This window comes from Furipterus horrens, unplaced genomic scaffold (genome assembly GCF_987537825.1).
Source record: "Furipterus horrens unplaced genomic scaffold, mFurHor1.1.pri manual_scaffold_9, whole genome shotgun sequence".
Classification (NCBI taxonomy): domain Eukaryota; kingdom Metazoa; phylum Chordata; class Mammalia; order Chiroptera; family Furipteridae; genus Furipterus; species Furipterus horrens.
The window spans coordinates 28,069,174-28,092,030 of NW_028327179.1; the positions used below are offsets into that span (position 1 = coordinate 28,069,174).

The window sequence follows — 22,857 nt, forward strand, 5'->3', positions numbered from 1 at the left end:
ACAGCGCCCCGCCCAAGAGGGAAAGATAAACAAAACGGTCAGAATGGCAGAATTAATGACTGAAATACCAATCTCACAGCTAACGAAAAAACAAATAAAGGCCTTGACCAAGGAACAAATAGCGGATCTTTCAGAAGCTCAGTTTAGAGCCATAGTCATAAGACAGTGGGGCTAAATCAAGACAGGGAAGGAACGAAGGCTAGCCCTGCTGAAAGGAACAAAAATACATACAAGTGGTGAGGAAGGGAAAGCCATGGATCAAATCAACAAATCGGAACATAGGGAGGGAACAAACAGTCAACCAGCGCAGAAAGAGGAAACGAAGAGTGAGGAATAGGACGAGAGGCTCAGAAACCTCTGGGGCAGCTATAAGAGAACGAACATTCGGGTTATCGGATTACCAGAGGGTGAAGAACTAGAAATTGAAAAATTATGTGAAAAAATAATGAAGCAGAACTTCCCTAACTTGGGGAAGGAGGTGAACTTACAGGTCAAAGAAGCACAGAGAGTTCTGGATAGGCTGGACCCAGAGAAGACCATACCAAGACACATTATCATCAAAATGTCAAAAATTAAAGATAGAGAATCTTAAAAGCAGCAAGAGAGAAGAAAAGAATCATGTACAAAGGGGTCCCAATTAGACTATCAGCTGATTTCTCAAAGGAGACTTTACAGGCAAGAAGGGACTGGCAAGAAATATTCAAAATAATGAAAATCAAAAACCTACAATCACGATTACTCTATCCAGCGAAGCTCTCATTCAGGATAGAAGGGCAGAGAAAGTGCTTCCAGGACAAAGTAAAACTGAAGGAGTTCATCAGATCCAAACCACTGTTATATGAGATGTTAAAGGGACTTGTTTAGAAGAAGGAGGATCAGGACAATGAACATTAAAATGAAAACTGTATCACAACAACCAACAGCGGAAGCTAGGGAACTGAGGCAAGGGCAAACTAAGCAGGCAACAAGAAGGGAAAAAGAATTATAGGTAAGGGGAACCTACTGGGGGGAGGTCAGCAGGGAGGGGGCGGGGGGAGAGGGAGGGAGACGGTACAGGAATTGGGAAGCATAGTGGGAGGTAGTGGAGTAGACAGGAAGATGTTGAAAAGAACTATATGCACAACCAATGGGCATGGACTAAGGGGGGAGACTACTGGAGGGGGACAGGGGGGAAGGAAATTGGGACAACTGTAACAGCATAATCAATAAAAAAAGAAATACTAAAAAGGAAGACCAAAGGAAAATGATACCACATAAAATTTGGGTCTATTGGTCTAAACGGTACCTGGAAGAGTAAATAAGTAAATAAATATAAAAGCTCATGTTTTTGTTCTTCACATAATTTACACAAAGGACAACTAAACGTTCAAAGCAAAAGTAGTAACACAGTAAGTTGGAGTTTACAACAGGCAGACGTAAAATATATGACAAGAGGACAAAGGAAGGGGTGTATAAATGAAATTACACTGCTGTAACACTATGAAACGTGAAATATGAAGCAAAAAGCATAAAGTGTTAGGTGTGAGGAATGAGGTGTGAAAGAGAAAGGGTGGAGAGAAAACCGATGTATCAGGTGTGAAATGTAAAGTATGAGGAAGTAAAATGTTTTTAAAAAGTAATGAAAAAGGGTATAGCTAAAGAGCCACTAGATGGTGAAACACTGAAATATTCAATTAGCCCAAAAGAACGCAGGAAAGGTACAGTAAACAAAAGGAAGAGGGAAAAAAAGGAAAATAAATACCAAGATGGTAGATTTAATCTTGACCATATAAATATAAACGGAGGAAACATCCCTATTAAAACACAGCTGAATATCAGATTGAATTTTTTTTAAAGCAAGATTCAAATATACACTTGTTTACATTTAAAAAATTATCTTAAATTTTTTAAAAGGTTACCAACCTATCTGCACTGTGCAGTCATATGTCTACAGTTTTATTTAATAGATATAATCCCATTTCAGTAAGAAAAAAAAAATGCATTATGCTATAGGACACCTTTTGTTCCACGGGAAGTGGCCTGAAATCTCAGTGTAAATTTGCATTGCAATTCGTGGGCCGGTATCGATATTTGTTCATAAGGAGGGGCAAAGGAGAGAGCATTTTATTGTTTTCCAAGTACAAGGCATGCTCTCATGTATAAGGATGGAAACAGGACAGGGGACACCACCAAAGGTAAGATTAGCTGGAGGGCTACGGGAAATCTCAGCAAAATGCTCTTTCACCAAATTTCCAACAAAAGTAAAGCAGAAAGGAACCTCTGCCAGGAGTCTGTTAACCACTGGACACTAAAAACAGAGAAAATAGATAAATTGTTTACCCTAAATCATGTCCGTTGATAATAAAGAGAAAATGAGTATTAAGAAGAGTTGTGGTAAAAATAAAATAAAATAAAAAAAGAGTTGTGGCATAACTTGCCTTTGGCACTTCAAATGAAACTATAGTTCAGATCAGGGAACTTCAGCCTCTTTTGTAGAAGGTGTAGTTGTGTCAACATTTGGAGAAATTAAACAGAGGTTTCTCTGCTCCATTTGATAAAATCAAGACTCACACCTCTAAAGTGAAAGGAAAGCTGGGTAACCCAATGCAGGAGGCTTAAGGAGAGAAAGATAAGGCAGATGTTCTCTGCAGATCAACTGATTAGGTTAAAGCTAAATGCCTTGTAAAGATCCTAGGCCAGCAAAGAGCATACCCACTTAATGAGGGAAGAAAATACAGAAGGTGGTTAAACATTTTTTTTAAGTTGCTGCCACACGGCACCAACCTGTAACATGCAGTAGCTTGCTGTTTGGACATCTCCAGTCCTGTCGACATAACTCTCCATTAAGTCCACTCCATCTTTAGTAAGGCCTGTAAGCAGAATTCCTTCCAAATTTCCAGCTTCTTTCATTTCATTGGTCAACTTCTCAATGTATCTATTTAACTGGAAAATTCAAAGTGACTCTTCTGAAGCAATCCATTTCACTATAACTCTGTCTTTCAAAACTACATGTGGAACAATTTTGTTCTTAATAGAAAACATTTTAAATCAAAAGCTCTCGCAAAAATCTAGATGTATGATCTCTAAGGAGCCTTTGCATCTAACGTAAATTAAATGCAGCATTCGTGATCACTAAAAATGTTGTTTTAAAAAGGCAAGGCGTTTATATTTTTGATAATTATTCTATAAAATAACTATAGATGGTTTACTATACTATTATCAATTTAAAGATAACTGTCATTATTATGCAAAGTTCTTGTTATTATAGTGGGATGTATTGTAATAGAATCATAGAATGAGTTGAAAGAAAACTTGAAGATTATGAAAAATAACCATCCCTTGTAAGTTTTTTGCACAATCCCCTCCACTCCTAACTCTCACCAAGATTTCTCTACATTCCCCCAGCACTTCTTCATTATTATAGCACTCACCACATCATAATGCTAGTCACTTACGTGCATTTCTCTCTCACTATATATACAGCATATGTATTCAGTACTTATTATCTTGGAAAAAAAAGGAATCCTTTTATAGCATCCCTAAGAGGTGAGTTTAACATCTTCATCAATTGACTTATCTCACTTCCAAAAGTAGAAATAAACTAAAATATTAAGCCAAGATTATTTAAAGTTAGTCATCAGATACATATACAATATTTAACCCAATAAAGAGGATATTTACATATTTATACATAAAAATCAGTTTTTTAATCCAGTGACAATAAACAATAATCACTTCAAACACAGAATTAAATCAGTCCTTACCTGACTATCACTAAGGAATTTACAAGCAAATGCTACTCTGTCACGGACAGCAACTTTGTTTTCATACTGAAAAGAGAAAAAGCAAGGAGTTACTTCTAGGTGCTATGAGTTTTATATTTTTGAAAACTAGGTATTTTAAAAAACATTTTATTTACTTATAGAGAGAGGAGAAGGGAGGGAAAAAGAAAAGGAAAGAAACATCAATGTGTGAGAGAAATATCAATCCCTTGCCTCTCACACACCCCCAAGCAGGACCTGGCCCGCAAGCCAGGCATGTGCCCTGACTGGGAATTGAACTGGTGATCCTTTGGTTCATAGGCCGGCATTCAATCCATTGAGCCACAGAAGCCAGGGCTGAAGACTAAGTATTTTATATACATAAAGTGCAATTTTATTTTCAAAGGTATTTATAAATTATTGTGTATATATTGGCAGAGCCATTGGTCCCCTAATACGCATTTTTAAAAATTAAAAAAACTTTCATTTCAATTACAGTTGACATTCAATATTATATTAGTTTCAGGTGTCTGGCATAGTCATTAGACATTTATATATTTTATGAAGTGATCCCCGTAAGTCTAATACCCGCCTGAGACCATACATGGTTATTATAAACTATTTGCCTATATTCTTTATGCTGTACTTTAACAGCCCCGTGACTGTTTTGTAACTGCCAATTTGTACTTCCTTAGCCACTTTTTCACCCATCCCCCAGGGCCCTCTCATCTGGCAACCATCAGTTTGTTCTCTATATGTATGAGTCCATTTGCTTTCTTTGTTTACTTTGTTTTGTTTTTAGATTCCAAATGTAAGTGAATTCATGGTATTTGTCTTTCTCTCACTTATTTCAAGTAAGATGCCTTTCTTAATGTAACTCTCAAGAAAGTCATTGTCCTTACAAAGTAAAAATTCACCTCTTAAATACTGAACCAACCAATTCAGTTAAAAAATTATAGTTCAGTCTTATATAACTCCAACAGAAAATATATAAGCAATGATGCACAGTTATCGAACTTAAGATGCCATGTAATCCTTCCATCACAGAAATGAATTTGGGAGTTAACAGGAAATCTTTGGCTGCTAAGTTAACAAACAAGTCCAGGAAACCTGTGAATTACCAGTAAATATACTAGTATGAATATACCAGTACAGAATTTAAAAAGAAAATCAAAATGTTTCTAAGTACAAAGTGAATAGTTTTACAACATACCTTTATAAATAAATAAACACAATTTTGTGCCTATTGTAAAACACAGTGAGGTGGTTTGTTTCAAAATTTTCAGAAGCATTATGATAAATACTTAAATTTATGTATAATTTTCAATAATGTAAAGCAATATTCTGAAAAAATGCTTACCATGAAGGCAGAAAGGTACAATTAATTTTGTGATATGTAAAAAATAGTATAAAGGTGGGAAAAATATCTTATTTCTATTCAAGTCATTCTATTAACTGTAGTTTTCCTCCTTTAAACATAAGACTACTTCATCTGATACCTATCTTAGTATGTTTTCTCAAATATAAAATATTTTTTAGGGCTCTGCCTTAAAGAAGGATCATGTTTTATATAGGCTTGATTTAACTTTTAGATTCAGTTTCATGTGTTAAAATTGTTGATCTAGAAAGAGTTATACATATTATCTGTCCCATCCTAGAGCTGAGAAAACTAAAACCCCCAAAGTTAACTGACCAGCTAAGGTAACTGTGGCAGAGCAAAAAACTGAGACCTTCATCTTTTGATTTCTCAAGTCAGTACTTTTCACTAGATAACTGCAAGTTAATAATTTTTAAAAAGAAGAACATTAAGCCCAGGCCAGTGTGGCTCAGCTGGTTGGAGCGTTGTCCAGTAAACCAAAAGGTCCCAGGTTCAATTCCCAGTCAGGGCACATGCCTAGGTTGTGGATTTGGTCCCTGATCAGGGTGTGTATGAGCAGCAACCAACTTAAGTTTTTCTCCCTCTCTCTCTCCCTCCCATTCCCTCTGTCTAAAATCAATGAGCATGTCCTTGAGAGAAGATAAAAAATAGAACATTAATTATATTTATAAAGTATAATTAGGTACACTCTTGAAATAATTTGAAAATATGAACTTCCTACTCAAGATAAGATACCCCTATCTAAATAACCCAAATTTAGGTATAAGAAAAGGAGGGTCTTTATAATAGGTCACTTAATTTAAAATACAGAATTAAATATTTAGACAATATGCTTCTCTATCAATTTAAAATTTGAACCATCACTTCTTTTTTCTAGTCTTTATCATTCTCTAGCACTTCCTTAAAGTATCATTTTATTTCTTCAAGGTGCAACAATTAAAGCCTGCTGTTTAAAAGAAGAGTACTAATAGTAAAAACAAAAAAAGCCCCAGCATAGTCTTGAATATCAATTTGAAGTTGTCAGAAAAGTTCAACAGCAATTTATTAAAAATAATGAACAAAATATAGAAACTAAGGAGCTGCCAAAATGGACACTAAGAACATTTATTAAAATTTTCATTAAGATACCTCAGTAAATACGTTTTTATAAATTCTTAGAAACTAACATTTCAACCAATTATTCAAGTGATGTATATTTTACAAGAAATGCTATAATGTTTCCTATAACGTCAAACAGAAATAATTTTAATGTTAGAAAGCACTTCTCAGTGCTAGAAAGAAGCGCACTGAACAGAGCAAAGAAAATTGTGGTACCAGTGTGAAGTTTAAAACTCAATAACTAAAACTGATAAGCAAATCTCACTTTATTCTTTCTTTCCCAATTCTGTAATAAAGAACCTATGTGGAAACTGTGGTCATAGGTGGTTAAAGCAGAAGAGAGAGAAATAGCAATGAAAGACCAAATAATAAAAATATGAAATAGACACTATAAGTAGTGTGATCACATCATTTATTTTCCAAAGCTCAGATAAGACACAGTCATCCTAATCATGTGTTAGCAGTCATGTTCAAGAAGAGCTTCTCAGAAAAATGTTTAAGATAGTTTATTTTAAATAACAAAAATGCACTTCCGGCCAAGATAGAGGCCTAGACTGACACACTCCATCTCCCTCCACAACTAAGAAGGACTACAACTACTGCAAAACCAGAAATAACCAGAAGTTTCAGAAAATAAAGCTACATAGAAGTCCAGAGTAAGAAGTTATAAACAAGTGGTGCTCGTTGGGACTGGTACGAGGGGCGAAGCTGGGGTGGGTGGAGAGGTCAAGGTATGCTGGCGGAAGCAGCTGAAGCAGCGAGTGGCAGGACTATGGTAAGCACAGATGCCCATATTTAAGGAGAGGTGAGAAGCGCCTGGGGGCCACCCCTGGCTACAGACCAGACCCGTCAGCTCGCTATTCCAATGCTGGGGAAGGCAGACCCCCATTGCCTCAGACTGTGCGGCCCGGAGAGCGTGGGGCAGAGGAGGCTCCCAGTCTCTCAGCAGAGAGTGAATGGCAGAAATCCGTCTTGGACCCCTGCCCCACACAAAGCACCACAGTGTGGTGAGAAGGGTCACCCAGTAGTGACAAGTGCACAGGGCTCCGCCCCCTATAGTGTACGAGGTGTGACAGCCCCGCCCAAAAAGGAAAGGTAAACAAAAACTGTCAGAATGGCAGGATCATGATAGAGATCCCAATCACGCAGCTGACCACACAGCAAACACATGATTTACTGGACCAGCAGATCAATAATCTTTCTGAAGCTCAGTTCAGAGCTATAGTTATAAGACAGCATACAGGACTAACAGCAGATCTTAAACAAGACGGGGAAGGAATGAAGGCTAGTCCTGCTGAAATGAACAAAAACACATATGAAACAAGTGGTCAGAGAAGGAAAACCAGGGATCAAATCAACAAATCAGAACATAGGGAAGGAACAAACAGTCAACCAGTGCAGAAAAAGGAAACAAAAAGTGAGGAAAATGGGGAGAGGCTCAGAAACCTCTGGGACAGCTATAAGCAGGCCAACATCCGAATTACAGGGTTGCCAGAAGGTGAAGAAGAACTAGAAATTGAAAAATTAAGTGAAAATGTAATAAAGCAGAACTTCCCTAACTTGGGGAAGGAAACAGACTCACAGGTCTAGGAAGCACAGGGAGTTCCAAAAAAAACTGGACCCAGGGAGAACCACACCAAGGCACATTATAATCAAAATGTCAAAAATTAAGGCTAAAGAGAAAATCTTAAAAGCAGTAAGAGAGAAGAAGAGAATTACCTACAAAGGGGTCCCAATAAGACTCTCAGCTGATTTCTCAAAGGAGACTCTGCAGGCAAGAAATATTCAAAGTAATGAAAAGCAAAAACCTACTACCATGATTACTCTAACCAGTGAAGCTGTCATTCAGAATAGAAGGGCAGAGAAAGTGCTTCCAGGACAAAGCAAAACTGAAGGAGTTCATTAGATCCAAACCACTGTTATGTGAGATGTTAAAGGGACTTGTTTAGAAGGAGGATCAAAACTAAGAACATTAAAATGAAAACTGTATCACAACAACCAACAACCAACAACAGAAGCTAGGGAATCGAAACAAAGGCAAACTAAGTAGGCAACGAGAGTGGAGAAAGAACTATAGGTATGGGGAACATATTGGGGGAGGTCAGCAGGGAGGGGGGCAGGGGGAAGGGAAGGAGATGATGCAGGAATTAAGAAGCATAGTAGGAGGGAGTGGAGTAGACAGGAAGATGTTGAGAAGAACTATATGCACAACCAATGGGCATGGACTGGGGCGGGGGGAACAACTGGAGTGGGGGGTCACTGGGTGGAGGGGAACAAAGGGAAAGAAATTGGGACAACTGTAACAGCATAATCAATAAAACATATACAAATAAATAAAAACAAAAACAAAAAAATGCATTGAACTATAACAGTATTTTATGCAACAGACATTTGACAACTTTTACAAAGTTAGATAAAAACTCCTATTTAAAAAAAGAGCCTTATGAAACAGAAATTAGCTTACCAATACTCCGTCATAAGATCCTCCTTCACTTGTCAGAAATGCAAACATGACACACAGATACGGGTTGTTTAACTGCAATCGTAGAGTGCTGCACATTTCCCTCCAAAGGGAGTTCTTCTCATCAGTATAACCCGATAAAGCCATGGCTACCACATTGAGATTCAGGTCACCTGCATATTAAAAGCAGCCAGCTAAATCAAAGCAATCAAAAGCTTAGTATATCTCCTTCTTTCCATTCTTAAACCATGAACAGATAAAGATCAGAGGGTGAATTTTACCCCAGAAATATAAGCCTACGAGAATAAGGGTTTTGACTAGACAGGAAAATTTGAGAAGGACTACAAGTAAAAACTCCTGTTCTTACAAAACTTTTGCCCATATTGTAAACCCTGTGCAGGACAAGTACCGGCCAGAATCATTGCCAACTTTATCATCAAGTTCATTTACACTGGTTGAGATATTTTAAGCACTGATAGTAAATATTACTGTATCTTGGGACTGCAATTTTCAAAATCATTTTATTTTCCTAATCCTAAATATATAATGCACATATTTATGTGTGTGCTTTGACTATAAGGTATTAAAAACCACTATTTCAGTATTGTTATTATAGTGTTGTATTTTCAATTTTTGTAGACAAAATTAACTATCAGTATTACCACTGAATTTTATTTAGACACATTTGCAACAAAGCTATTGTTACTAACAGTCTTTTACACATCCAGGCTTAGAAGTTAATATGACTGTTGATAAGATGCTAACCAAGAAGTCAACATTAAGGCTGCCTTGACTTCTAACAAGTTTACCTTTAAAAGAGAAAACTATATTAATCTTTAAGTTTTATTCCTAAGTATTTTCTCCATTTAATATAGCAGTTCTCTTCTTGTTTCCTGACTCTATTTTCCTTCTTTTCCAAATAAAACAGTATTTTACCTTTTCCCACCTTGTCTGTAATATCCTTGTTCTTCATTTCTATAAACACGTTCCCCAGTAACTTTGTGCTTGCTTCTCTGCCTACTATTAAAGTCTTTAATTAGTAGCAAAAAAAAAAGAAAGAAAGAAATATCTTCTTTGAATCCTGCTTAGAACATTTCCAAATGGAAAGGAAAATGGATTCAGAGAAATCTTTCCTTTAGTTCTTAATCAAATTATTAAAATCATTAGAAAGATACTTTCCCCTATTGTTAGTCGAGTGTTCAAATATAACACAAAATATTCCAGGTACACATGACAGGAAAGTGCCATGCTCTCAAGTTGCAGCAAAATTATAATTAGAAATGGCTTTAAATATCAATTATTCTTCCCATCACTGCATGTCTTCTATTGCAATCTCAAACGGGGAAGGCTTACATTATAACAAAAGTGAAGAGAAAAGAGGCCAATCTGGACAAAACATTAGCTTTTTCTACTTTTAGACTGCAAGTAAATATATTACAGTTAATTTCATGTTTTCCCCTATGGTACAACAAAGCTGTAATGGTTTCAAAATGGACCACCAAATAGGAATTAAGTATTCTGAGAACTCAGAAATAATTTGCTAACTGTATTAAAAATCAGTAGCTATATACATTTAGGTATTTTCAAGTAATATATTCCTGATAAGAAAAAAACTAAATTTCTGGATTAAGATTTACTTTTCTAAATATTCCCTTGCAAAATGTTAAGAATAAAAACTTTATCATATTTCACTTTTTCTTCCTTTCTAAAAAATATTAAATGGAAACGATGTTTAAATCACCAGACTCAAGTAGAAGCACTTTTGTAAATCAAAATACCATTTTTATAAGAATTTATATTAGTCTAACTAAAATTATTGTGCAAAGTTTTCTAAAAGTCAACCAATAACTATTAAAAAAATAAAGTATAAAATAAAATACACTCAAATGTTCACAAATGCTGCAAACTAAAGTAGTCCTAATCTCCAGGAAAATATATGTGAACTATCTTTAAAAGAAAAGAACTTTGAAAACGAACACATTTGAGCATTCCTTAACTGACAGTTAAGACACATTTTCTTTCTTTAAAAAAATTTTTTTTTATCTTCATCCAAGGACAGTTTTTCATTGTTTTTCAGAGAGAGGGGAAGTGAGAAAGGAAGGGAGAAAGAGAAACACTGATGCAAAAGAGAGGCATCGACTGGTTGACTCCCATATCTGCTGGGACCAGGGGTCTTAGAGGTCCGGACCAGGGGCCAAACCTGAATTCCAGGCATGTGCCCCAACTGGGAATCGAAACTCAACCTTTTGGCATGGGACAACGGTCCAACCAACTGAGCCACACTGGCCAGGGCCACATTTTCTTTTCTATAGACTTAAACCAAGGCATAAACAAAAGGGGTGCGCTAATATTTACAGAAATAGTAGTATGTTAATTTCTTTCAAATAATTTACATAAATATTAACTGATTAGATTTTTGAAAATTATCAGCATCTTTTCTCCATAGGAATCTATGGACTGCAAGTATCTTAAAATATAACCCAATACCTTTTCCTGAAGACGCCCCTTCATTCAGGATTTGGATTGCCCGTCGAATATCCAAGTTGAATAATGCCACAGCAGCAGCTCTCTCCCATTCCCCTTCTTGTACCAGGGAGTTCAAAAACGGCCCCACGTCTACATCTGTCCCTTTCTTTATCCACCCACAGAGCTGTAAAGCTAAGATTCTCTCTTCATTTAAATTCTGTGTATCACTTTGCTTATCCAGTCCACTCCAATTATGTCTGCTGCTTTCCACCATTCCTAAAACAAGAAACATTCTTATATTAATTGCTTTATCATTTATTATTTTTTGAAGTGTATTTGGAAAATAAGTTAGTTTTACAGATAAATACTTTAACACCAGATTCTGAATATTCAATTTCTCAGCCACAATTTGATGACAGAATACAAAATATGCCACAAAACATACTTTACAAATTGTTAAGTAAAACGGTGTCTTGAAATATCAAAAAGTTATTGAAATAACAGTCATTGCTTGAGAGTCTAAGCTGAGTCACTGCTTCAGAGAAGCCTCCCTGGCCAATTAATCTAAAGGGTGCCACCTTCTATTAGCAACTTACGATTACCAGGTTGGTGCAAAAGTAATGTCCAACTTTTTTAAAAAAAAGTTTTAGATAGTATTTATTAAATTTGTGCCTCTTCTTATAATTTTTTAATGTCACAGGGACTAATGTATACCTTATTTTTTCAGATTATCGAAGTATTATTCATAATCATCCGCAATATTTGCACCCATGTTCGTGCCATCTAAAGACCTCATTAGAAATGTTTACTCTATAATGAGTTTCATAAAGGTGCCAATGCAAGTACAGCTGCAAAGTCTATTCAGAACACTTATGGGGACCATGCAGTGACTGAAAGAAGTTGCAGGAGGTGGTTTTCCTGTTTCCAAAGTGCAGATTTCAGTTTGAAAAACGAGCCAAAGAGGGTTGTCCAAAAAAACTTGATTCTGAAGTGCTAGAAGCTGTTGTCACAGAAAACCCCACCATTACCTCTAGCGAACTTGCAGAACAATTTAACGTAGCCCATACAACCATGCTAAGCCAACTGAAAAGGATGGGAAAGGTTCCAGTAGTTGGAAACTAGGTTGCACACGAACTGTCTCCAGTGAATCTGCAGCAGCGTGTTGCTTATGAATCATTGCTTTCGCGATACCTTCAGGCACCATTTTTAGGTAGGCTTGTTATGGGTGCTGAGAAATGGATCCTTTACCATAACATTAAACACTGCCGATCGTGGATCAGTCAAGGAGGAAGAAGAGTTCAACAACCAAGAAGAGGACTTCATCCAAAGAAGATCATGTTGAGTATATGGTGGGATATGGAAGGAACTGTCCATTATGAACTGTTAGACAACAATCAATTACTGCTAATGTTTACTGTGAACGACTTCATCGCTTGAAAGCAGCTTTGAACCAAAAGCGACCCTCCTTAGTCAACAGAAAGGGTGTCATCTTCCATCACGATAATGCTTGTCCTCACACACCTCAACTCACCAGAACTTTCTTGAAAGAGCTTGGTTGGAAAATATTGCTTCATTCTCCATATTCAACTGACCTTGTTCCTTCTGATTATCACTTGTTTCAGGGATTACAGAACCATTTGGATGGTCTTAGGTTGCCATCAAGGGAAGAGGCTGAAAATGAGTTGGATTCATATTTTGCTTCAAAACCTAAAGAATTTTACAAGCATGGCATTTATAAGCGAGTTGACAGATGGAATGAGGTTCTAGAAAGCAAAGGAGATTATGTTAACGAATAAATATTTTCATACTCATGGGCTTTTTCATTTTTAAAGTAGACCTTGAAATCGGACATTTTTTTTTGCACCAACCTTATATTTCCTCTTTCCTTTAGCACTAACATAGCTCTCTCTTTTATAAAAAAATTCATTTTTTAGTCTCATCTCTTCTCCTACTAGAACATGAGTTCCAAAAGGGCAGGCATCTTGTCTGTGTTATGTGAAAGGTATTGCCGGTGCTTGAGATCCATCCAACAGGTGCTCAATCTCTCTCCCTCCTCCTCCACTCTCTGCCTCTCTATGTATGTATACATACATAGATATGAAAAATGAGATCATAAATATCAAAATACTTTGAAAGTATAAGGTAAGTAATAAAGCTAAAATACAATAGGAATGATTTGAAGTCCCCCCCTTAAATCAGGAGACTTTATATTCTTATTCTCTTTTTATAAGAAACTTAGATAAATTCTTGTGAGCATTATTTAGATTGCTTTCAAGGAAGATAATCCTAATGGCAGGATAATTTCACTTAGAATTATACTTGGTGCCAAATAAAGGTTAAACAAATAAGTACAAAATTTAAGGACTCTATTAATTGCAACTCAAATTCTTCAATGTTTCAGAAAGTTTTATCCTCAAACTCTATGAAAAAGCTTTTAAGATGGGTTATTTGTAAAATTTGAAACTTAAAACATAGTTAAATAATACACATGAAATTACATATTTTTAACCTTACTAATTTGGAAGCTATTGTCAAGTCAGGTCAAGGAGTTAGGAAAAGACTTCTGAAAAGAAGTTTTCTTCCTGAGGAGAACCCTCTGCCCATCAAAATGAGGAAACCATTATGCTTTATTAACTATGATAGAAGTCACTCAAGACCAAAAATAAAAATAAAAAAAATTCACTTTTAGCTTCTAAAAGTGAAATTTTAAGAACTATGAGAAAACTTTGAGTAATTAAATGTAAAAGTAAAAAAAAAGCCTGTTAAAACAAAATGACTTTTCTGAATAAATTATTTTCCAAATTTAAATTGTTTAGATAGAATGTAGTTATTAAATTTCAGGTATAACAAGCTACAGATGTACCAAGGTATTTATTTTCATATCTCCCCTATAAATTTTGGATTCAATGCTGATATTATTTAATTAATGGTTAAAATAACAATTTTAAACAGATGAACAAAAAGCAGCCATTATTTTTTTTAAAATAAGTCCTCACATTTTTTATTTTAAAGAAATTCTGTCATGAAATAGAATAGAGATCAATATATATGAATCCAAAGAGTTCACTGATAGGAGGTGAAAAATTGTGTCACGTATTTAGGCTGCTCCAAGACATTCTCACTGCTTGAGAACTAGGCTATAGGATATTAGGGTAATCAAATAAGCAATGTGATATATCTGTGGGTTTTTAAGTACAGTCATATTATGACTTTTTAACATGTGTGGCTTTTTAATAGTAAAAAATCATAAACTTTATTTTGTTACTTAAGGAAATTAATTTGAATGTAAACTTATAAAAAATGAATTATAAATATATAATTTTAACACAGCTCAGAAAAAATTACATTTAAATATGTTATGCAATACTAAATGACAAAACTGTATCCCCTAAATTTGATATTGCCCTATATATGAATAACAGAATGAACATTTTATTGATGGTTGCAAGAGAAACAAGTTCATTTAAATGTTAAAAACATTTAAAAAGTGTATCAAATACTACGCCAAGCAATAAGAAACTTCGTTATTGTTGCACTTTTATGTCTATATAAAAACAAAGCAGTAAAATTATCCAATTTATAAAGAATATTTTGTTAAAAACTCTATAAATCCCAGCTATTTTGCCCCTTCAAGTAATTCTGAATAGAAAAGTTCTGTGATCAGAGTTTATTAAGCATGAAAAATATTTTCATCATGTTGGATGGAAAGCTGATGAAAATTTATTACACAATTTTCTGCTTTCTTAAAAGGAAGAAATTATACCTATTGACAAGACTGTGAAAACTGCTATACAAAACTGTGTAAGACATTTCCTCTGAGCACACATTTTCTGCATACTGATTGACTTCAACATTTAGTCCATCCAATAAACTAGTCTCATCGATCCTTTGCTTCTTATCGCCAATGGTCAACATCTTCTTTCCCCACTCCTTTCATACACACACTCCAAACTGTTCCTCCTCCAAATGAGCCACTTTCTAACCACAACCTCTAAGCCTTCCAGAAATCTCATTTCCATATTCTTCAATCTCACACTCTCCTGACCACTCCTATTTTTACTGGCCAGTCTCCTCCTCTCATTTTCCTCCCTGTCCAAGCTAGATCCCAAGGGTCAACAAATGAGTCATCCTCTTGCAGGTATCCTTGATTCTCCTGCCCCACTGTCCTTTATTCTCTCCTCTGGTAAAACACCATTTCCCCACAATCTTCCCATGTTTCTCAAGACAACTCTCTTGCTCTCTGTGTCTTCTCTAGACAACTTCTCTGCTCTTTCTCAACAAGCAAACCTACTACATTGAGAAAATATGAGTCATCAGGTGGAAAACCGCTCTGCTCCAGTCACTGAACCTTAAACTGCACACTGTTCCCCTTTCTCTCTGGCTAATATGGAGGTGGTGTACATCCTCTTATATAAAGCTCTGAATCCCTTTCCCTCCCATTCCTAGGACTTTTGGTCTTCACTTCCTTTTCCCTACATCTCCAGCCTCTTTCTATGGGCTTTTACACTTTAGCATTTAAACATGCTTAAATTACAAGTCTTTGACTGGAACGTCAAGCCTAAAGGAGACACACTTGGGCTCTGGTTGTTACCAAAAAGCCCTGAGGAACTGGGAATGACTTTCAAAGGTAATAAAAGCCCGTGAGATAAAAGGCCTGGTACCACGGTTGGTTGTGCGGTCCACAGCAATCTTTCCAGGGAAGGAACGAAGGTTGTTTTCCTGAAAGATGGCTAGAAGAGACCTTAAGGCACAATGAAAAACCAGAAAGACTTGGAAAAAACAGGTGTGTACAGGCAAGGATGAATGCCAGATATGTGGCTCAGCTTCTGTGCCCTGAAGAACAGACTGAGGGTCACCCCAAATATTCCTTGGGTAAGTTCCAGCAAAGCAGAACTAAATATCATAAGTGATCATTTGCTGCTCTTGTTATGTTTATGCAAATGAACAGGATAAATTAAAAATGGATTTAATGTAGTCCCTTTAAAGACAAGGAGGGTAACCTTAGGGAGAAAAATCATTATTCAAGGAAAATCACAATGATCAGTAGTAGACTGTAAAGTAGGTCAGCTAACTGTCTTAAAAGTTTCTTCTCATTTAAAATATGGTTTCACTTGAAAATTAAACCATGTCTGTGATATCACCAAAGAGATTCAAGTTGCAGACAAGTAGAATGTCAAGTGCCTTGCAATTGGATGTCTTCCCAATAAGACAGTCTTACAGATTTAGAGACTTGTTTGTGGGTTATGTTACATAAATTAACATGTGTTTTCTGTTTTCAAAGGGCATAAGCCTATGACTGCAATACCTGAGTGATTGTCTGTATGCATAAGCCTCACTTAATCCTCTCTGCAGCGCTGCCTCCTGAGACTCAACGGTTTGGCTGAACTAAATGGCTGGGTTGGTGAAGAATGGGGTGGTCTGTAGGCTTCACTTTAAAACTGGTTTCTCTTTTCTATTCTAATGGCTTGGACAGAAAGGGGCCAGAGGTCTGAGAGGGGGGAAACATAAACTATTTCCCTCAGCCCAAACTAAATATAATGGGCAAAAGGGTTTTGGACAGGGGAGATGTGCCTAGCACACCTTCCTCCATAGAAGCCCTTATTTTTTTCTTTTTTTTTCTTTTTTTTTCTTTTTCCTAATGTGGAACATTGAAAAATTAATCCCTGCCTTTTGTCATCTAGTAGTTATGGATTGAATGATGTCTTTTAACCCTTTCCGCCAAATCTGTTGCCCCCAGAACACAACAAGGATGCCAGCCTGTTAAACCAAGCACGCCGTGGTCCGGAGACAGCCAACTGACCTGGAGTCTGCACAATCCTTCCCCATGTGGGAAGGCCACCCTCCCCTCCACACCCCCACTATTATTAGGGTTTTCTGGACCCAAGGGTAGGTAGGACGACGACCATGTCCAGCTTGAAGCAGCTAGAGGAGCTTGAGACCTTCGCCCATTGTCCTTTACAAGATTACAAAGGGTCTTAATATCTGAGAGGGAGGGATAGTTATTTTTTACGAACCATGGGTATGGACTTGGGGGGGGATTGCTGGGGGAGGGAGATGCTGGGTGGAGGGGAGTAAAGGGGAGAAAATTGGAACTATTGTAACAATATAATCAATAAAGAAAAGCTGGGAGAAAAAATAAATAAATAAAAGAGTTGGGAGCAGTCTAAAAAAAAATAAAATAGGGCAACTAACCGTCTTAAAAGTTTCTTCTCATTTAAAATATGGTTTCGGGACTTCCGGCCAAGATGGAGGCTTAGACGGACGCGCTAGGTCTCCCTCTACAACTAGAGAGGAATACAACTACTTCAAAACAAAGGATAACTAGAAATTCCAGAAAATAAAACTACACGGAAGCCCAACATATGAAGTTATAAACCAGCGGCGCTCTTTGGGCAGGTAGGACGAGAGAAAGGGGGCGGAGCTGTTTGCGGTCGCACCTGGGACAGCGGCGGGGAGAACAACCCCGGCTGCAGTCGAACCCCCGGCAGCTCGCGACCCCAACGCTGGGGAAAGCAGCCACCACATCGCCTTGAACAATGAGGCCCAGGGGGGCGGGAGGACGGATCCCGGTCTCCTAGCGGAATAACTGTGTGAATCCATCTTGGACCCCCGCCCCCAAAGAAAGCGCTACAGGGCTGCGAAATAGGTCGCGGACAGGCGCCGGTCGCTGGATTGTGACGCGTACACAGGCACTGCCCCCTACAGCCGGCCCAAGAAAACAGAACGCATCTGTCAAAATGAGGCAGACAACTATAGAAATCCCGGTGGCACAGCTCACCAGGCAACAGATGGAGAACCTGACAGATGAACAGATAAGAAACCTGTCAAAGGCTCAGTTCTGGGCCATTGTTATCAGGTGGCTTACAGAATTCACAAAAGATCTGGAAAAAGATGAGAAAGAAGCGAAAAACACTCATAACGAAAGGAACAAAACCACATACGAGACAGATGGTGAGGAAAAAAAATCCAGAGTTCATTTCAACAAACCGGAATATGGAGAAGGAACAAGCAGTCAACCAATGCAGCGAGAGGAAATGGGAAGCAACGATGAGAGGATCAGAAACCTCTGGGACAGCTATAAAAGGCCCAACATAAGAATCACTGGTTTGCCAGAGAGCGAGGAAGATGAACTAGAACTTGAAAAATTGAGTGAAAATATAATAAAGGAGAACTTCCCAGACTTGGGGAGGGAAATGGACTTGCAGGTCCAGGGGGCACAGAGAGTTCCAAAGAAGCTGGACCCAGGGAGAGCCACTCCAAGACACATTATAATCAAAATGTCGAGGATTAAAGATAAGGAGAGAATCTTAAAAGCAGCAAGAGAGAAGAAAAGAATTATGTACAAAGGGGTCCCAATTAGACTATCAGCTGACTTCTCAAGGGAGACCCTGCAGGCAAGAAGGGACTGGCAAGAAATATTCAAAGCAATGAAAATCCAAAACCTACAACCACGAATACTCTATCCAGCGAAATTGTCACTCAGAGTAGAGGGACAGAGAAAGTGTTTCCAGGACAAAATAAAACTGAAAGAGTTCGTTAGATCCAAACCACTGTTGTATGAGATGTTAAAGGGACTGGTTTAGAAAAAGGAGGATCAAGACAATGAAATCTAAAATGAAAACTGCATCACAAGAAACAACAGAAGCTAGGGAATTGAAACAAAGGCAAACTAAACAGGCAACGAGACTGGAAAGAGAGCTATGGGTATGGGGAACATGTTGGGGGGAGGTCAACGGGGAGGGGGAATGGGGAGAGGGAGGGAGATGATATAGGCATTAAGGATCATGGTAGGAGGGAATGGAATAGACAGAGAGAGGTTGAGAAGAACTGTATGCACAACTAATGGACATGATCTAAAAGGGGGGGACAACTGGAGGGAGGGGGGCCACCGGGTGGAGGGGAGCAGAGGGAAGGGAAATTGACACAAATGTAATATTATAATCAATAAAACACATTAAAAAAATAAAAAAATAAAAATAAATAAAATAAAATATGGTTTCACTTGAAAATTAAACCATGTCTGTGATATCATCAAAGATACTCAAGTTGCAGGCAAATAGAATTTCAAGAGCCTTGCAACTGGATATCTTCCCAATAAGACAGTCTTACAGATTTAGAGACTTGTTTGTGGGTGATGTTACATAAATTAACACGTTTTCTGTTTTCAAAGGACATAAGCCTATGATCGCATTACCTGAGTGATTGTCTGTATGCATAAGCCTCACTTAATCCTCTCTGCAGCGCTGCCTCCTGAGACTCAACGGTTTTGCTGAACTAAATGGCTGGGTTGGTGAAGAATGGGGTGGTCTGTGGGCTTCACTTTAAAACTGGTTTCTCTTTTCTATCCTAATGGCTTGGACAGAAAGGGGCCAGAGGTCTGAGAGGGGGGAAACATAAACTATTTCCCTCAGCCCAAACTAAGTATAATGGGCAAAAGGGTTTTGGACAGTGGAGATGTGCCTAGCACACCTTCCTACAAAGAAGCCCTTTTTTTTTTTTTTTCTCCTAATATGGAACATTGAAAAATTAATCCCTGCCTTTTGTCATCTAGTAGTTATGGATTGAATGATGTCTTTTAACCCTTTCCGCCAAATCTGTTGCCCCCAGAACACAACAAGGATGCCAGCCTGTTAAACCAAGCACGCCGTGGTCTGGAGACAGCCAACTGACCTGGAGTCTGCACGATCCTTCCCCATGTGGGAAGGCCACCCTCCCCTCCACATCCCCACTATTATTAGGGTTTTCTGGACCCAAGGGTAGGTAGGACGACGACCATGTCCAGCTTGAAGCAGCTAGAGGAGATTGAGACCTTCACCCATTGTCCTTTACAAGATTACAAAGGGTCTTAATATTTGAGGGGGGGGGGATAGTTATTTTTTACGAACCAGGGGTATGGACTTGGGGGGGGATTGCTGGGGGAGGGAGATGCTGGGTGGAGGGGAGTAAAGGGGAGAAAATTGGAACTGTTGTAACAATATAATCAATAAAAAACATTAAAAAAATAATAAAAAAAATAAACATGCTTAAATTAATCCCATGTTCAAATAAAAAACAAGACCTACAAAAGTCCTCCCCTGACCCTAAATTCACCTGCTAATAGTACTGTACAGTAGTCCCTCTCTATATTGTGGTTCACTTATCATGGCCTCACCATATCGCAGGATTTTTAAAAATATTATATTTAATTATTTATCGCGGATTTTTCGTTATATAGCAGGATTTTGTGGTACTGAACAGTAAATACTAAAATAAATGTAAGGTTCCTACTTCGCGGATTTTCACCTGTTGCGGGGTGGTGGTGTCTAAAACATAATACCTGTGATAAGGGATCACTGTATATCTTTTTATCCTTTCATATAGTCAAATTTCTTGAATTATGTAAAATGGATGACTTCACTTCTTCAACCTACTCTAAATTATTTGCCTCCTGGAGATCTCCAACTAGCTACCTTAAATTCAACTTATTAGAAAAAAAAATTCTTACTCTTCTCAAACAAGGTCTTCTTATGTTATTCCTATCTAATTAACTGACTCCAGTATTAACCCAGTTTCCTAAGCTAAATATGTGTGCTATTTTTTCACTGTTCCTTCTCCTTCATCCCCTTTATCCAATTAATCATTAAATTGTATCCCAATCTCTAATTTACCCATGTCTCTAGTTCCTCTGCCACTAACCTTGGTAAGAATACCATCATATTTTGCCTGACTACTGTGGCTTCTACTTGATACTCTTCAATTCATTCCTCACAGTGACAGCTCTGAAATAAATCTAATTGTCACTACTCTTTAATCTTTCCTTGGTTTCCCCCTGTTACAGGATAAATCTCCCTGAATTCTTACCATGACCTCTAAGTCCTGAGTTACCCATTGTTACCTTTCTAGTCTCCATTCTTGCTTCACTTTCTCTCTCATGCTTTGTTCCAGCACTACTGAATATGGTACGCTCCTTCTCCTCAGGGTTCATGCATATGCTGCTCCCTGTCTGGATCCTGTGTTTGCCTTTACCCTCTCAATCCCTACAATCAGATCAGGAATTCTTCTATACATAACGGTCTGTTATTCCTCTTGTTATAACCACCTGTTTATCTGTCCAAATTCTGAACTAAAATGTACTGTATTTTTGGCTCTATTAAGACGCACTTTTCCCCCCCGAAAAGTGGGGGGAAATGTCTGTGCGTCTTATGGAGCAAATACTGCATCACAGACCGTGATGTGTATTACTTGACCTGTCAATGAAGGATGAAACCGTTGTACAGTCATTCAAAAAAATGTGGCATTAGCAATGCCTTGGATGGAACTGAAGGTAATATCATATATGACGATAGCAAAGAGAGTGATATCAGTGATTGTGAGCAACTGAGCTTCATAAATTCTGACACTAGTGATGATGAGTTCTTGGGGTTCCCAGAAAACTAGAATACTTGAACCTTAAAGTCTCTCCTCATTTGTTAGACAATGAAGATGGTTCCTAATACTGTTGTTGACTGCTGTTCACTTTACATGGTTGAAATATTATTCTTATATTTTATTAAATATTTTAGTACACCATTTGGTTCAGAATATTTTCTCCTTGTTTTCCTCCTCTAAACCTAGGTGTGTCTTATGGTCAGGTCTGTCTTATAGTGCAAAAAATATGGTCAATTCCCAAGAGCAGAAATGATAGCTATCTTGTTCAGTATCTATGAGAAATATTTTGTTGATAGTTATGTATCCAGTTCCTAGGACAATTCTTAGCACATAGTGAGCAAATAATAAATAACACTTAATGAGTGAATAAATTTATCTCATATTACAGTTGTAAGAATTAATAAAATAACATAGGGAAAGCAATTGGCACGATGTCTAATTCATAGTAAGCACTAGATATATGTTATTTGTCACCAAAGTTAAAATATAGCTGTGTGTTCTATTAAACTTGACTGGATTACCATGGGCAAGATGGCTCAATGTGTTGACTTATTATGTGTTAAATTATTAGATACCATTACAGGAAAGAGTATGGCCAGATAAAAGATTGAAACCTAGGAATGTTATCTTTGAAAGTCATTTCTCTACCTATTACTTTCACATTATGGGAACAAAAATACATAAATCAAACCAAACAAAAAGCTGAAAGTCTAGCGAGGAGGAAATCTTTCCAACAATAGTTTTTTTAGTCTGGGTGAAGACTACTCTTGACATAAGACAAAATACTTAGTTTGTCTCTACTGCAACAAAAACACAGTTATTCCACTTTTCCCCTTGCTTTTCTTCAGAAGTAGTTTGTTGGCTTTTCCCTAAAATATATCAAAATACAACAAAACCAACAAATAAACCTCAGAATGAAAATGCAATGTGGCCTGCCTACTATTTAGATAAAATACTAAAAATTCTATAAACTTGGTGTTTAATTCTTTGAGAGTTGGTTCTAAAATCATGAACCAAGGTATTCAGATTCATTGATAGGGGTTATAAAGTATATCTGCCCTTTTACATGTATTAATAAAAAACAATTTTCTAATTGAACTCATTCTATTATTTATAACAAAAGAATTAATTTTGGGTGGAGAGTTAATGGGAACCCCAAAATGAAATAGGTCAGAAAAGTAGTCCACTCCATCTTCATCAATGTGAACTAAAGTAATTTGAAAGTCCTTTAAAGTTATAAGTTTATTAAAATGCCTAATCATTATTTTAAAAATAGCATTTTACTTTGTATTATTTGCATAGTATTT

General features: G+C 37.2%; 1 protein-coding gene across 6 annotated transcripts in view; it reads right to left on the bottom strand.

Annotated features, from left to right (window-relative positions):
* Nucleotides 1–22,857, bottom strand: part of MIOS (meiosis regulator for oocyte development) — a 180,423-nt gene that overhangs the window by 8,518 nt on the left and 149,048 nt on the right. For all 6 annotated transcript variants that reach the window (XM_090287203.1, XM_090287204.1, XM_090287199.1 and 3 more), the window contains 4 exons: nt 11,165–11,419; nt 8,681–8,850; nt 3,744–3,809; nt 2,764–2,922 (listed from right to left, as the gene is read on the bottom strand). In XM_090287203.1, coding sequence (XP_090143329.1) covers nt 2,764–2,922; nt 3,744–3,809; nt 8,681–8,850; nt 11,165–11,419 — 650 coding nt within the window. The remainder of the gene's footprint in view (nt 1–2,763; nt 2,923–3,743; nt 3,810–8,680; nt 8,851–11,164; nt 11,420–22,857) is intronic.